Genomic DNA, 17,992 nt, shown 5'->3' with positions numbered 1-17,992 from the left:
GAAACTTATTTAAACTATTACATTCCATTATATTGCTGCAGACATTATGTGTATAGCCGTCACACTTATTCCGAATCAGCAGTAATCAAGCAGAATGAGCCGGAATGAAGATTTTTAAAAATCTGCACCACATTTGGGAAGAAATTTCAAATTGACCTATGTTCTTGTAAGAATACTGTTGGAATACTCAGAATGCACTTCGAATTCGAGTGATTTGTGCACATTTCAGGTGTATAAGTTCTCAATTGGAGTTCGAATGGAGTTGAAACACACTAGGAATATCGATAATGCTGTCAGAATGCAGTCAGAATATTTAGAATACACTTCAAATGCTGTATGAGTGTAGTTCGATTCCTGGCCGAAATAGAATTTTGGCCAGCAATCAAGATGCATTCGAGCTGCATGCTGGTTCATTTGAGGCACATGCGAACATTCTGGCAGGATTTGAAGTCTTTCGCCATTTCACTTCTCCCTCAAATGCAATCAGAATGTTTCGAATGCTTTTCCATGCCAGTACCACACTTACCTCAGTCTTAACCATGAGATCATGCTTAGTAGCCTTCCCCTGATACTGCATATCTGCCTCCATGTCCACATCACTGTCATCACTTGACTCCTCATCTAGTGCTCTGAAATGGTAATTGGCAACTGTCCTGGATATATATACTAAATATGCATTAAAGATGTCTTGGTCAATTCTTCACATACAATATTGGGCACCTTCGACAGTGAAAAAATTTCAATAAAAGTGTCATCGAATATCCAGATTCTTCTATCATAACTGATGTATGAGGTCTTTCTGTTATATGATCATTAGACATTTGATTTCAATAATTAAGAGTAAAAAGCTTCTAATTTTGTTATAAATGTTTCCACCGAAAATTTTTTAAGAAATACTCATTATTAGAAAGTTATAAGCATGAAAACATCTAGACACATGAAAAAGAAACATTAAAGATAACAGTTATAGGGTAATATCCTTACTTTAAGGCTTCTTCTGCCTTAATTCTAGCTTCTTCAGCTTCCCTTTCCTTTTCTTTCTTCAAATATTCTTCCAGCTCAACGCCTTCTAGTTTAACCCTCTTCCGTACCTAGCCAAAATGAAAATAAATCCACACTTGAATTGTGATCATAGCACAAAATACCTACACTGTAAAAGTGTTATTTAATCATTATTGGGAGAACATATAAAAGTTTGACTAAGCCAATCAGAGCACTACAGTCTCTCTCCTTCCAATATGATTCACAAAATGTGTAATAAATCAGCTGTTTCAGTACTGTCTATACTATCCCCATGAGGAGAATTCATGTGGGAAGAGGTTATAATGGTAATTTTTTGCTATAAATTCAAACAAAACTGATTTATCTGAATTCCTTAAACCAGAAAACAAGGTTACAATGTAGGTTATTAACATTGCAAAAATATTATTCCAAATCTTTGAAAAGCAAGTTGAAAATTTTGAACATAGGTGAGGTGTTTGAAATTTTTAGAAAAATTTTAATATATTGTATATTATTACTGGGCTTCATGATGAGATCAAAAACAATTATCAGCCTTCTAATTTTTGAAGGCAATAATATGTACCATGAACCCAAGTGTCCTTGTAAAACACAACCATTTATTAAATTGCTTAAGCAATTTATAACAAGTGAGATGGTCATGCTAAATGTCATTATCAAATTCAGTCTTAGAAAAAAATTACGTTTATTTCTCACAGATTTCACTCTTATGAAACGCCGATCACCTTTTCAAGATTCATCATGCTTTAATTTGCTATTGACAAAAACACATCTGACATGAATTACATGGCTTCTGGAACTTTGAAATAATCTTAACAGCTATCACAAGCCAAGTATACTCTTAGAAAAACAAAAAGTCAAATTTATTTGAAATTTAGTTTTTACAGAAATACTGCTCTGAAATATGCTACTTCCCTATAGTAATACAAATCGACGATTGACTTCATCATGATGCCTTACATGTAACCGTGCACCTTATAACAGTATAAACATGCAATCATATGAGACTCTCTCTCAAGTTAACAAGTTTTGTTATTAGATCAAGGCACTTCTCATTTCATATTTTGAGAGAGTAAAGTTATCCAATATGGGTTTTTTAACCACAAATACAATTTTCCTTGAGATAAAAGCAGTTTTTATTTCTACTCAGGAGTCATTGTTTGACCTGTCCCTGCACTACTTGATATTTTGCACCATTTCTAAATAAATAAGTTACACCATCATGTCTCCCTGACATTTCAAGAAGAACTTTAAGCATCAGGTCCTTTTATTTGAAGGGTTTATCATTTCTAAGGTCTGGGATGGAAAAGATGAATATCTTTGCAGGATATTACACAAATGCATGGTTTTGGAACAAATCAAATAATACACCTTCAATTTAAAAAATGAGCTTCAAGTAAAATGATTTATTTTCAAAGTGTGCAAGATGCTTTATGACATCATTATTCAGGCCTACCCAACTACCAGACTCAGCACCTTTGGATCCAGAATAAACCGGTATATCAGACCACACTACCCGTTTTCAAGGTGTGTGTCAGATCGCATTACAGAGTATCATACCCCATCACAAATTTTGTGAGCCTACCTGTCATCCGGGTATCGCGCCTCGTTTTCGTCAAGTAGGAGTCGTATGAATACAACAACATGGAAATCGGCAATCCTCAGCTCCATACTATTGTCGAGTGCGGAGACATCCTAGTAGTTCCGAGTGACAACATGGCGACAGACGACTCACTGAATCTCATCCAGAAAGTATTTAACCCCCGACGGAATATGCTTCCGCTATCAAAATTAGGTCTACTTTTCTAAATGAATATGTAAGTTTGCAAGTTCTTATTTACAAAACATCATTGGCTATGTTCGAACCTAAATTTTATGTTAAAAATTGTGGTATTGTCAGATTTTTGGCATTAAACAGGGAAAATTGCAGCAGCGCATAAATCTAGATGAGATGCACTACTTTCCAACCCCGCTTTAGACCACGGTGGAAGTGAAGAACAAAAGATTCAGACGTGGTGTAACTCGCATAACCGCACGTCTCGCATGAATGCGTTATAACCCGCTAATGGACCCGTGGTCTAAATAAGATAGATCCCTTGTCAGCGAGGGTTATGTGACATCCACTCGTGCTTCGCACTCGTGTATGCTACATAACCCTTGCTGACTCGGGGTCTATCTATTACTACGATCATCGCTATCACATCGCGCACCAGGCAAAATCGGTGTGGTGGCTGATACTCTGTAATGTGATCTGACACACACCTTGAAAACGGGTAGTGTGGTCTGATATATCGGTTTATTCTGGATCGTAGGTGCCGAGTCTGGTAGTTGGTTAGGCCTGTTATTTATCAGGCACAGAAAGGCTACCTCATGATTTATCATGGAATGTAACATAAAGAAAGAAAACCATCTCCAATTGTTAATAAACCCTTAAAATTTTCATGATGCAAACATTTTATAAAAGTCCTGCAAAACATGCTTCATTATGGGTGTGATAAAATATTTCAAACTAATTTCAAACATAACTTTAAATTAAAATTAAATAAATTAAAAGGATGAAGCGTGTCATTTTAAACAAATTTTTTTACTTCGTAAAACATAAACTTCTTATTGAAGTAAGGACAAGTAATACTTAAAGATCATTTTAACTAATAAACGCCATAAATTAATATTGCCTAATACAATATTATTTATCACCTCCTGTTGAACAATTTTGACACATTTTTTAATCCCAAGCAATCTGGAAATCAGTGTTCAAAGTGAAAAACCAATGTTTTTGGTTAAGGACTTTTTTAATTTTCCTCGACTGTGACAGAGTTATGGCAAATGTCAGAAAGGGAGATTCAGAAAGGTTGGGGAGATGTCAGAGACAAATGCTGTTTAACCCAGGATTATTAATTAAATATGAGTTTTATCAAGGTGAAAGCACATTAAATCATTCCCTCTTGGAAAAAATATACATTTCAATATGATGTTAAAGTGAATATGATCTAAAATTATTCTACCTGAATATATAGTTATACTGCCCCCCTTTCTCTACCATTATGATGGATTATGTCAATGAAAAACTACCATCAATGGTATTTCAAAGAGATTTACAACAAACGTGCCATCACGAAAGCATTTAGGCTTTAAGCTATAGGAGTATTCAACCAGTATAAGAGCACATTAAGTTGATTCTGAGAAAGATGTTGATCTAGAATGGATATAAGGTTCGTCTTTCCTGGAATACTATCTGTAGGACTTAAACAGAATATGATAAATGAAGTCAGTGGGTCAAAAGTTTACCATAAGAACCATTAGTCAAATTACAGAGACAGCATGGCCAATTAAGCAATTACTGATAATTGTATGGAACAAATGATGCGTGCAATTTTTTCTTTAGGAATTGTGCTCTAGTTTGGTGGCTAGAAACAGGTGGTCTGCATAAGTGAGTTTGACTCTGTTGCGTAAATGTCAATTTTCAGGACAACAATTTTGTATATGAAAAGTAAGTTATGTAAGTTGTGAATCTCAAAGGTTCATTTGCCCCATTTTTCATTTTTCTTCCTTAGACAAGAGCTTAAGCTTCTTAAGGCAATTAAAACATGTCACTGGAGAGTAAATGAAAAAAAAATTCTAAAAGTATATATTGTCACTAATATATTTTCTTAAAATCTCATTAATTTTTTTTTTCAACAGTGATAAATCAAGGGATTGTTTCTGACCAAACTGATGTATCTTTACAGGTTTTTCTACTTTAGATGATATCATAATTCCCAGTGAACATTTCATTTCCATGACTTTTGTCAGACATAAGATATCTGATACACTAACAGAGATCAATCTGCCACAAAAAACATAATTCTAAAAATTCTCCAGATATGTTTCCCTTTATCTTGCAGTGTTTTGTATGCTAGAAGGAAATTGAACTGTGATCACTGTAAAAATCTCATTCTAGTTTTTCCTCTACATTCAACCTACACAGACCAGGGTGTTAACCCCTGTTGAAACATCAGATCAAATTGAAATGTAACTACGATTACTGTAAAAATCTCACTTAAGTTTTTTCCTCTACATTAAACCTATACAGAACTTAATTAAGTTAATCCTTTTTGGAACTTCAGTTCAACTTGAAATGGAACTATGATCAGTGTAAAATTGTGTGCATGTGTATGTGCATGTGCGCATGCATGTGCATGCGTGCGTGAGTGTGCATTATACCTCTTGTAGAATTGCAGGCCTCTGATTAATGATACAAGAAGTAGACAAGTTTTCATGCCTGTAAAAGATACACTGTCATATTTTACTGATATCATTATGTTCAGTTTCATTCCCATTTTTATTTCATTGCAAACCTTTAAACTACTTTATGAATGGTTTAATAAAAAGATAAAATTGATGGGAACAAACAATGAAGGAACACAATCCGCAGAGAAATTCTCTTTTTGATCAGGATGACGTAAATTGAACTTGTATTCAGCACAATCTTTGCTTTCTGTAACACATTTCTAATGAAACAGTGAAGAAAGTAAGATAATGATAAATTGATGGTAGTCGACAAACACTAAAATAGATGCAGTCTGGTAATGGATCTATTACCCGAATATAATTTAGTCAGTAATGCTCTGATGGACTTTTGAACACAACTTATTGGACTCTATAATGACAACAAAATAGGTCAGAGAGGCATATATCAAACTGTCTCTGTCAACTGTACAAAGTTATGTGATGTAAGATTCATCACAGTCAATACTGATGTGAAAGTTAACTAAACCTGCATTAGCGATAGCATGGGACATAGGGAAAAAATGTGTAACAAAAGCAGATGTGCCAACATTGCTTTTTTTTATGAATCCTGAAGATCAAATTCTATAACCAATGGTAATTAAGGATTCAAACATTAAATGTCATCTAAAGCTCCTGCAGAAAAGTAAATGAGTCCCCTGGTAAAGTTTTAAAGCACCATTTATTTCATATCTAAAATATTTTATTCTTAAGCACAATATCCCAAATTTTACAGACATAACATTTTCCATTTTGATCTCTGATACGAATGTAAGCCAATTTTACATAGTTATTTGCTTACTGGAGAAAAACATGAATAAAATAATCAGCACACTGACAAAAGTTAATTAATTTCCCTGTTAGTGCAGGTAGTGCAGAGATGGAGCTTGTCTTTAGTGACAGACCTTCATGATTAAGTGTCATCTGTCACAATCAATTCTCATCAAGATACAGGGTGATCAAATTTATAGCCCATGAAGACAAAGTATACTGTCTGGGACCTTCATGGTGCACAGATTCTAAGGTTTTATAATGAATCATTTTATAATGAATCATTTTACAATGATCACTCTAAAATTATTTTGCAATAGCTCCTTTACACTGGGGACTATACTTGTTAGTGAACACGAAAATTATGAAAAAATAACATACATCTGACAAATAACGAACTTCAATGTGCTATGTAATTACCCTCAAAGAGTGAGTGCCAGCTGCAATGTTATGATTGATATAAAACAGGTTATCAACACCCCACTATGATAAATAAGTACATAATTGTACCACAGCAAAATATGCAATTCTCTCAAGGAAATGCACTTTATTTTGATAATAGCCATTTTTCCTCAATATATTCACCTAAAGACTGATTAATCAGAACTAAACTGTATGTTTACAAAAAATTACCTTAATGGGTTTCCCTGAGCCTCTAGAGTATTAGATATACAATCCATTCATTAAAATAATTTGGGGTAATATGCTATAATTCAGAAATTTTACACCACAGGTGCTGCCGAGGGACTGGCATTTTTCCACCAGTGACAAAAAATCATGCTGACAGTGAAGTTAAACAATTTAACACAAAAATAAGGCAGAAAAACTAGTCGTATTTAAACAATAGTGCATTACTTTAATGAGCCATGGTTGAGACTTTGAAACCCACACCTTTTCTGATTGTATGGCAGCCTGAAACTTTTCTTTCTGATTGGTTTAACAGTAATATGGCATCATAGAATCTTACTCTCATAAGTTCAATTGAGAGATGCTCTGCTCATATTCACTGCTAAGAATAACTCTTTCAGCTGGATTCCAAGAATAAAATATAGAAAACTATTGAACTTCAGCTTATAAAAAAAGACCATTCATTTAGCTGGATTTTTTACACAAAAAATTTTGTAAATTCCATACTTTTAGTGTATTAAATCAACCAACTTTGTGAAAAAAAAAAACTACTATAGTATGATCTTTTCTCTATCTATCATCTGTCAAACAGGATTCCCATGATCAATAGGTTTACCTGGAAGAGCAGGAAGCACATTTACTGCAAGGCCATTTCTCCCCTTCCGGTTCCCATCTAGAATGCATACACGATGGCTCACAAATTAGATCATATTCTTCTGCATGAAGTGACCTGTAACTCCAATACCCTGCCCCCTTTAATCTAACTGTGGCCCATCTGTCTCAAGCTGTCAATTTGCATGCTTATTCCTTTATTACATAAGTTTCTTATTTAATAGCTATTCACATATAAAGTAAGACACCCATGATAATCAAGTTAACATCACATGCATGCACCTGCAAACTTGCAAGGATGCTCTATATAAAGACACTTCAGCGAAACTCTAATCTCTTTCAGCGATCTGTCCCCAATGTTTAATAATGAATTATATCCTGGCAAGTCATCATTTTCACTCTGGAAGGTCAGCATTGTTAAAAAAATATCTCTCATGAATACTAAACATTCTTGACAATTACCATAATCTTTCTACTCTTCCTATTTTCATAGAAAGCTGTTCAGATCCATTAAAAAAATAGACTTCATTTGCCAGATTAACAGCTATTTGACAAACCCATGTGTGATCTCGGCAGCATGTGTATCAACATGTGCAGTAGGACATAAGGTATTTCTTACCATACTTCAAGGATTTTACCTCAAGGAGTAACTTCACTTTTGGTGTAACAACCAAGATAAGGATTCATTCCAAGGGTGCAATTTAATACTGGAACTGTGCAGGCAAAAAAAGGCAAAAATCACAATGCAATACCAAAATTCAACCTCGGCAGACTTGATTGTCAGGTGAGTACTTCAAAATATGAAAACAAAAGCCCATAGAGAGGGTATCAGAGGTCATTTCTTTTTAATTTGTTTATTTATTTATTTAGTTTTTTCTTAGTACTTTTTTCTTTACAAGTTAGTATCATGTAAAATTGTGCAGGATAAAAAAAAGCTTGAAAATAAAATAAAATAATTAATAGATAATAATAATAATACAAACAGATTAAGTACCATATGGGAAAGATAACAGATAAAGATATGTGGACTCAAAAAGGGCACTGCTATTTTCTGTAGTAACTGGTTAAAATGTAAGGCATAAATTGTTTTCTTTTTATTAGACCACCATAAAGAGTCACCTTCCTAGCTGCATAATTCATAAGTACAAGGCTTTTTGGCAGATCTACCATATAAACAAGCCGTGACAAAATTGAGTGTAAAGCTGTAGTCATCATTAATTATGAAAACTTGATAAATCATTATGTGCATTACAAAAACAAGCAAATCTCTAAAGAAAAAGAAAGATAAGTGTGAGACGCATAACATATGCTCATTTGGAATTTGTAACTTAAAATGCAAAGATTTTAAAAGTCAGAACAATTCTCACTTTCAGATAAACTTTAAAATATCACCATTACATAAGCTCCTTCTCCTGATCATATTATCCTGTGAGAAAACCTGTACATTATTGATTCTCATTTGATTCTGCAGCACATAAGTACTGGCAGCTAAAGCAAAATATTCACTCATTAATGAAATTAATTCAGTTTATGGTAGTAGCAAAACACACCTAACATCAAGTGACAGTTTGAGTCAAAATTTGCATGAAATTTTACAAAAATCCAATTTAATTGAAAAATAGGTAAGTTGCCACAATATATAGATCATCCCTTTATATGTGCTTTCTTCACTGCTTAGGTAATCAAGCTTTCATTTCCGGAACAGATGAAGATGCACCACCATATTCTCTATTGTTTTTCTCACAGATCACTGATGAAATCAATATAGATGGCTATGTACATACATTCACATAGGAACACATTTGCAAAAATAATAAGACAACACACTATAGTTTATTCTAGTTGAAAGGTTTTTGTCTAAGCAAAACAATTCCACAGTGCTGGTAATTTTCAGTATTTTCAACAGCACAGGGCTCACTGTGATTTTTACAAAAATTCAATAAAAACCTTCAGAAAATTACTTTAATGTGGACAATCATGGGAAATTGATGCCTTAGAGCACATATGATGAGAGTTCCTAACCGAATAAGCCTACTGTTTCCATGGTCTTGTATATCCTGGTGGACCTTTTCATCCTATTAATCTTGCAGATGTGTTAAGATCTAATTTGCAACTATCCTTATTAGTGTTGCAGACTATCTTAATAAATACTAGTGCAGATATGCGCATAGGTATTTCACAGGTTTTTTATGCAATAGGAGTAAGTGCAAAAGATTCCTACAAACAATACCTAAAACAATACAGACATTTTTAATTAAAAAACATGCCTAGCTTTATTTCTAAATTCTGAGATTAACTTATTTGAGAAAAAGAAGCTTAGCAACAATTCCTGCCAAAATGATCAAATAAGTATTCTGAGGACATAAATGAACAGTACATAAAACATTAGAAACCAATTAAAAATATTTCCATGTTAAATTCCACATAAAATCTGCCAAAATAAGTAAAGTTCCCTCAAAAGATTTTAAAATTTTGGGAGGTAAAAGATATATTGTTTTAAAATTATTATACAATTATTGACTTATTAGAAAATCAACTGCTCTGGCAAATTGCAAAGCAAAAAAAAAAAAAAAAAAAAAAAAAAAAAAAAAAAAAAAAAAAAACCTCAATCACTACCACCTAATATTCATATATAATACCATCATCAGCCCTCTTGGCATCTTTTGTGATCTTTAAGGGTGCTTTCCCAGAGATTTAGATCGATCTAAAGATTAAGTTTTAGATCAACCTAACTCCCTGGGGGTTCACGCTAAATTGCAGTCAGCTGAGCAGGCACCATAGTTAATTACCCCCTTACAGCTTTTAGTAGGCGGGACAGACGCTTAAGCAGGCCAAGCTGACAGTAATCTAGTGAGACTCCCCACAGGGATAGATCAATCTAAAAATCTATGGAAATGGGGTGTTAGACTTAAGGAAGCTCACTTGCACTCACTCACTTTATATTTTATGGAGAAAAAAATAGCATTTTGAAACACTTATTCACGACCTATGGTGAAGTTTTGCACATTGTAATAGCTGGTATATGTCAAAACTGGTGCTATATAAATGATTTATCAAAAATATCAAAAGAGGTGTCATGTCAGAAATAAAGCTGGATGTGATTTCCGTATGTGCACTAAATCTTCTGATTGTTGGCTAAAGAGCAAGAGTTATTTTCGTAATAAGGGAGTAAACTTGGCAAATATTGATACAAATGCATGTGTGTACATGCACATACATGCATGCATGCATATGTGTGTGTTTATGCCTGTGCATGTGTGTACCTGCTTCCATATGTATTTATATCATAAGCATTTGTAAAACATTTTATAAGGAACTAAAAACACTATTTTTTCTTTTGTACTTGGAGTACTTAATGCCACCTTTAGCATTATTGATACATCTTAGTTTTTTGTCTAGACCACAAAATTTACTGTAAGCCAAAAAGAGGCCAAACGATGGTACTCTTAACACATGCAATAATTCTTTAGAATAAATTGCTAGATTTAATTACAAACTGTTACCCATTTGTTTAATATACAATACCACAATATATGCACTATTTGTTGTTTTATATGGATGGACGCAGTTGTTCTTTTATAATACTAGATTTTAAAATGTCACAGCTGGGAAGGCATCAGAGATTATTTTTCCTAATACTACTGCATAAAATCCTCCCTTGGTTAGATGACAATTATGTTCTAAGTTATAATTCCCATGGTTATTATATCCTACTATAGCATACAATTAATCATGTCAGTCAATCCTTCTTAACATTGTATTTGTGCTAGCTTCTGAATGAATTTGCCCAATAAATTGTGTGAAGATGACAAAATAAACTTGATTGCATTTCAATTAACATTCAAAACATCTAAGGCTTCAAATGATGGAAAGGTGTTGATAGCCTGATAATTATCATAAAAAACCCCAATCAAGCCAATTTTCAAGGGAGCCCCCCTTAAGCTTTACCACTCACTAAATTTACTTAAAGGATCCGAATGGCAAGGGGTGGCTATCTTCTAAACCGGCCAAGATATATAACATGTTGCATATCAATAGAAAGCTTATTTTGACTGCTTTTCATTCCATATCCTTATTTTATTATGTAATCATTACATTAGAAGATATAATGCTTAAAGATACATATGAAGTCAATTTTTGGCAACAAAAGCCAACCAAATGCCAGCATATAGTTTCAAGTAGTATAATTAGAGCCTGTAAGAGAATTGCCAAAAGGCATTGTTTAATTTTACTCAAAAATGATGTTTGAATGGGTTTTTCTGCTAGCATTCTATGCTGTATGTCAATAGGGCAGAAAAGTAGGTCACGAAAGTAGGTTAAATTTTTGACCAAAAATTTTAAGAAAGGAGCAGTCTAAAGCTCTTTTATGGCTGATTTAATGATCTATTCAGTTTATCCCATGGCATGTCGAATTTATTTGAGTCATATAAGAAACTAGTAGAAGTGGTTTATATGTGTTACTGGGAATATCCGGGCTCCACCAATGCTCAGTTTGTATGTACCTTTAATAGGTGTTCTCAGCATAATCTTTATAGCCTATAAACTAGAATGTGTAGACAGCTTGACTCGCGAGCCCTCTTTGATATCAACAAGAATGCGTCTCAAACTTTCGATGTGTTGAATTAGCAAAGATATCAAAATTAACCAGTTAACCAGGTCAACGAGACCCCCTAGCCAGACCAAAACACATGAAAGTTGAAAACAGGAGCCGGTGTTATGAAATCCCAAACACACATTTTCAGACAAACCTTAGACCTAACGAATGCAAACTTTCAGGGGTTGAAAGTTCTAATTAATTTTGACACTGGTCTGAATCGTTCACCTGAAGCCGTAAAAGAAAGCCAAGAAATCAGCCTGTTAGCGTACCCCTGAGAATTTAACGTTGTGTAATCAGCAAATTGCATTGGCACACTGAGAACTTTCATTAACTATTCTTGTTCAGCCCTCTACTCACTGCCTATCTAACTGTTACTGTTTCTTTCTGCCATTTTCAACATTATTATTGAACATATTCAACTGAAGGCCCCCACCATGCATCGACAGCAGCCACCATCTTTGGTATGACATCAGCTTTTTTCACCACGTGGGCAGCGAGGAGGTGTGGTCTTGCCCATATGCGTCTCAGATAAGTGGTCGGTTTCAAAGATGTCATGTGATGTTAGGAAGGCTTAAGATTACAGTTTGAAAAGAAGATCGATGAAAAGCGATAAAAATGCTAAGAAAACAACAAAACATACAGGACAGTAGCAGGACATCAGATTTGGAATGTGGAAGGCCACCTCGCCCGGAAAATAGAGTCGCGGATGCACACGTATATAAATATAGCCGAGTAGAAAGGCAATGTCCACTGTTTCATAGCAGCCTGTTTCATTAATCTACTGCCATTGTTTTGCAGCCTTTATTGACATCAAGATAAAAGTCTACAGTTTTACTCCTCTTTCTTATCAAATAAAATTTTACTGCTTCACATAAAATACTTCTGTCTTAGACTTAAATTATCAAAATATTGCTTATGATCATAGCACATGCTCGTCTTGCACATTGCGTTCTGGGCAGGTGCAGTATATGCTTCGAAGTATCAGACGCGACAACACTCTTGCCTAGTACTCGATGTCATAGCGATGATTCTGAGAGGGGTTGGAAAGTAGTGTGTCTCATCTCATTTGTTCCGGGTATGATACTGTGAAATGAGTGCTGATGCACACCTTGAAAACAGGTAGTGTATGTGGTCCGATCTACCAGTGAATTCTGGATCATCTGGTGCCGAGTCTGGTAGTTGGGTAGGCCTGTAAATGTGTACCAACCCATCTTGACTAAAACTACTTCAAATCTGTTATATGCTCAGACTGTCATAATATTGTATTTCAGTTGAAAGTTGTTTTATTATGAACTTTTTTATTCATAAACATATGATGAAAATAAAGCAATTTCACACATCCAATGAAAGCAAAGCCCAAATTTGAATGTTTAAACCCTATTTTTAAACTCATTGTCATGCTTTGACTGTCTTCGTTTTTGTACATGTACATGCGCTGGCAGATGCAATATCAGATAAGCCTCGATGAGTCTCCTGACATATAAAAAATTGCAATAAGATCATTTCATGGAATTAGACATACTTTGGAAGGACAAATGACTAAAAAATGTTAACCTGTAGCAAAATGCTACTAAAAGGATATCTAAGTGATGGAGCATACAGATCCTCATAGTCTTGGTGGAATGAAATTAAAAAAATTAAACATACAATTATTAATGAACGTTTTTGTTTTGACTTGGAGGGGCAGCCAAGAGCGTCATTAAAACCACTTCTAGTCTACTGATTCCTCAAGCTCTATACTATAACACTGCGCTGTCCATCAAATCCATAAATGGTCAGCAGTGACCTAGTTTAAAGGCAGGCATGCTCTACGAGGGGTAAATGGACAATTACGTAGGCTTTAATTACATGGTTATTCATATTTTTTGTAAATTATAGACCCATCAATTTAAAGATAATATTTCATTCTATTCAATGCCACTATTTAAATTTAAAAAAAAAAACAACAACATAGTTTGGCATTTTCTCATTCATCTCAACCTTAAAAGTAAAACAAAATATGGGATGGCAGTTAAAGGAAAAAACGTGTCAAACAGCAAAATGGTTATCTCATCTTAGATATGCTTCACAAGAAATGGCTGTAATTTTTTAAAATCTTTACTTCTTTTCTCTAGAAATGAGGTTTACATTAACACTTACATCTAATTTGTATGGGTTCAAAATTATAACCCATGCAGACATCTTAATGATGTATCACGTGGGGTGAATACTTAAACTAAATCCATCTATTATACAATTAACAAACCTAATAAGAATTAAACTCATCAATACACAATTAACACTTATTTAAATAATAGTTCAATGGCATTCACGTGAACTAATTCATCCTAATAAATAGAATAAGTTCGGACATACTTAATCTCAGCCACCTTGTATGATTATATAACTAAAACTGCATCAATATTTATATATGCTGTTGCCTTGAGCGTGACAGCAAAACTTGCACAGATGATCTGTCAGAGATTATATCAAAGCAGAATAATCAATGACTAATTTAATTTAGATTATCTGTAATAAGCTATCAGAAATGTTCTGTATACCAAGAAAATTACTTTTAACTGAACTCTGATCATTTCTGATTGATGTTTTTGACTTGATTACTTCCTAATGAAGGGATAATTCTAAAATAAAATAGTAACTTGTATTTGCTGATTGAAATTTTGTATAGATAATTGACAAGAGTTCTGAAATTGAAATGAGAATGTTGCCCTCTGTCATGATCAAACCTAGGAATGTAATTAAAAGTAAAAAAAGTACTAGTCTCTCAGCCATATAATAAAAACAGTCAATTAATGTGAACCAAAAAAATACGCATTTTCTGAATACAGACAACCTTCCTCAAAGGAAGGGTTTACATCCATATTCTGGTACAGCAAAACTTTTTTACCCATGGTTTGAAGAAATAATTCACACTCCATTTTAAATCTTTTCAACTGACCCCTTAAACTGTCCATCTATATAATTTCTAGGAAACTATGATCATATTTTATGTTTGACATCATGCCTTCAATCCTTCTGCAATGCTGAAATAATTTTGTTCATTGTTGCCCTGTACACCCTTAAATATCTTGGTTTCTATAGTCACATCAGAATCCCTGGTACGCTACATTTTCTGACAAATGTGAACACAGAGCAGGAATCACAGTGTGCCGAGGTGAAGCAGGTCTGCTCTTGTGTCAGCTCACCATGGAGGTGCAGTTCTTTAGATTTCCTGGAGTCTATAATTCGCAGTGGAATCCTTCATATCAGAGATGAATAAAACTTAATTCACACCACATAGAGATCAACTTTTATTTAGATGCCACTAGCAAGATGATTTGTGGATGTGAGAGAAGTTCAGGTGGTGTGATCTAACCAAACTTGTTTCTAATGAGTGACCCATGCTCAAACCCCCAAGGCCCAAAAAAGCAGATGCTGCTTGTTGGGTTGTTCAAAGTGAACCACGTTTGATGTTTTGACAAATCTATAGACAGATCATTATATCTGAATTAGTATCCAATTTAGAAGTAAAAATAGAACTAATAGTACAGTACCTTGGTCTGTGAAAGGTTATATGCACTTGGAATCTTTTCACCTAGCAATTAAGGTGCATATATTCTAACTGCCACACAGAATCATTACATATTGGGTAAGATTTTAAAATTAAATTTAAATTAAAATTTTTGATGAATGAACAAAATCCACCTTAAAGCTCTGGAGAAAGGGCTGTAAATCACAAATAGTACCAGTATCATTAAAAATAAAAATATATATATACTGACAGTCAATGAAAACGCATCATTTAGTTATCAAATAATATTTTAATTTCCTTTGGTACATTAAGAAAATAACAGTTTTCGTGTGAAATATGACCCATTATTCAGTCACACAAGGTGAAATAAAGGTCAGAAAAGATCATTAAAATGCAAGGTCACGTGATCAAATCAGTCGCTCTTCCTGTGTCAGACGTGGCATCACTGAACTTTTTTGTCATGAGTCATACTGGATTTGGTGACTACCTTAAATAGGCTTAATTAATCATCATATATTGAACCTGATTAATTCACAACAATCACGAGACCGGAAAAACAAAATTTTGTAACAGCTGACCACAAAATCACTGAAGCGAAAATTTTAAACATCCGAGTGGTCAGCCCACTCTCTTATGACCAAACAAGTGCATTTGTACTCATTTATATGGTTGGAATCAATTCTCGGTAAAAAAAGTACAAGAAAGTTTTCTGAAGCGTTTTCATTGACTGTCAGTATATATATGGAATAAAATGATAAGGCTCATGCGCTAAATTGACCTCTTAGTAGCAGGCCTTTTAGTAATTAACTTAAGGTTTTAATTAAATTACTATCTGGATGACACAGAGCCCAGAAGGACAACATTACCATAAACAAATATGAAAAAAAGTTCAGGAATAATTAGATCAAGCCCAGTTTTAGATCTGACCTGCAACTTGAGTTTAATGGGTAATCCCAGCAAGTTTCAGCTTATATGGCGTTACCATTCAGATGATACCAGAATTTTATTCTTATTATTAATTGATTGATTGAAAAACTTGAAAAAGAATAAACAGATCATGCCCATTTTTTAAATTCAAGTTAAGCTGATTGCACTCATTGAGAGTCCCTCAGAGTTGGATTGATCTCCAAAGACCGATGGTGTCTATGGAAATGGCACCTAAGAGATTTCACTAGTGCTAAGTAGGATGCTAATCCTATCACAGGTTACTTCCCAAAACAACATTGGTACCCATTATTAAACCTAGGGGAAGACAGACATTACATACTATCTCTATAAAGGAGAAAATAAGGATTAGTAACAAGTTGATCAAACTCAAAACCTCCGCACAATTGACTCTTAATCAATAATGTCATCTTGTTGCTGGCCACCCAGCCACTCTGACCTCAACCATGCCTGACCGATTTTGAAGTGTATTTCTCTTCCTATTCAACAAACATCATTGTTGGGAAAAATTAGACTATCCCAAAGAATCAATATGTAATCCCCATCAGGTAGAGATAAAAGATGTCAGATATTGATTGAGATGACCCATAAAAACTTGTGGTGAGGTTCCGAAAAATGGCCAACTAGAAGATCAGAGTGTATTGTATTGTATTGTATTATTGGTATTGTACCACCAGCTGGAATAAGTGCATTCATATGTAAAACCAAAAAAAAAGGGATACCACCTCCAGTGTTGTGCTTGGCAAGCTCTACAAAATGCAGTAAACAAGAGTTCTCAATATTTTTGTTGAAAATTACAATTTAAAACAAAATCATGGAGCAAAGTAATAGTTTAAATACAGATTTGTGAAATGCGGTTCATGGCAAAAAGTAGGTCAAAGGTCAATTTCAAGATCAAACTGTTAGATTATGATATATGATATTACAATATATGACTTCCTATTCAAGTTCAATAGTAACTATGGGCCTACCTCTGCCACTTGGAGATATTTATGTTTATGTTTATTTCACTGTAACATATGCATCCACTTGTGTGGATGAAAATGACAATATGAATACAATTTTTGTGAATATGTTATTAAACAATCACAATGAGTAAGAATATTTACTTATTTACTATTAAAAAAAAGGAATATAAGGGACTAAAATGTTGCAAAGTTGAGTTCATAGTGAAAAGCAGGTCAAAGTTAGGTCAATTTCAAGGTCACATTTAGATTATTGCCAGTATATTACTTTCTATTCAAGTTCAAAAGTAACTATGGGTGTATCTCTGCCAGTTTGGAAGTTCAGTTCATGGTGAAAAGCATGCATCGTTGTTGACAAGGGGGGATATCATGTTTGCCCATACCAGCTATATGAGAGACTGGCAGTGGCAAGCCACTATCATCCAGACAACTTCAAAGATTACTTATCCAGAGCAGCATATACATGTTTCTTTTGCAACAATGTGAGAAATGGGATTGGAGTTTGGGTATATGGTTGCCTTAAAGTGGATCTATAGTAGTCTCAGTTATTTGTATAATACAGACATGGAGCAGAAAAGAGTAAATAACTGCTGACTGTTAAGTGTTCTCAAATAAAGATGTGTAGTTTGTTTGATACACTGTGTTGTGGTCCAATTTGTGTTTCCAACTATGTATTCC

General features: G+C 34.0%; 1 protein-coding gene across 1 annotated transcript in view; it reads right to left on the bottom strand.

Annotated features, from left to right (window-relative positions):
• The window catches only part of LOC106154849 (cleavage and polyadenylation specificity factor subunit 2), a 103,283-nt gene that overhangs the window by 12,176 nt on the left and 73,115 nt on the right, over positions 1-17,992 (bottom strand). The window contains exons 11-12 of the mRNA XM_013529363.3: positions 985-1,091; positions 527-629 (exon numbers count right to left, since the gene is read on the bottom strand). Of these exons, the coding sequence (XP_013384817.2) occupies positions 527-629; positions 985-1,091 (210 nt within the window). The remainder of the gene's footprint in view (positions 1-526; positions 630-984; positions 1,092-17,992) is intronic.

This window comes from Lingula anatina, chromosome 2 (genome assembly GCF_051362555.1).
Source record: "Lingula anatina isolate TDL-2025a chromosome 2, LinAna3.0, whole genome shotgun sequence".
Classification (NCBI taxonomy): domain Eukaryota; kingdom Metazoa; phylum Brachiopoda; class Lingulata; order Lingulida; family Lingulidae; genus Lingula; species Lingula anatina.
Note: the sequence above shows the minus strand (reverse complement) of the source record. Positions and strands in the feature narration are given on the sequence as shown.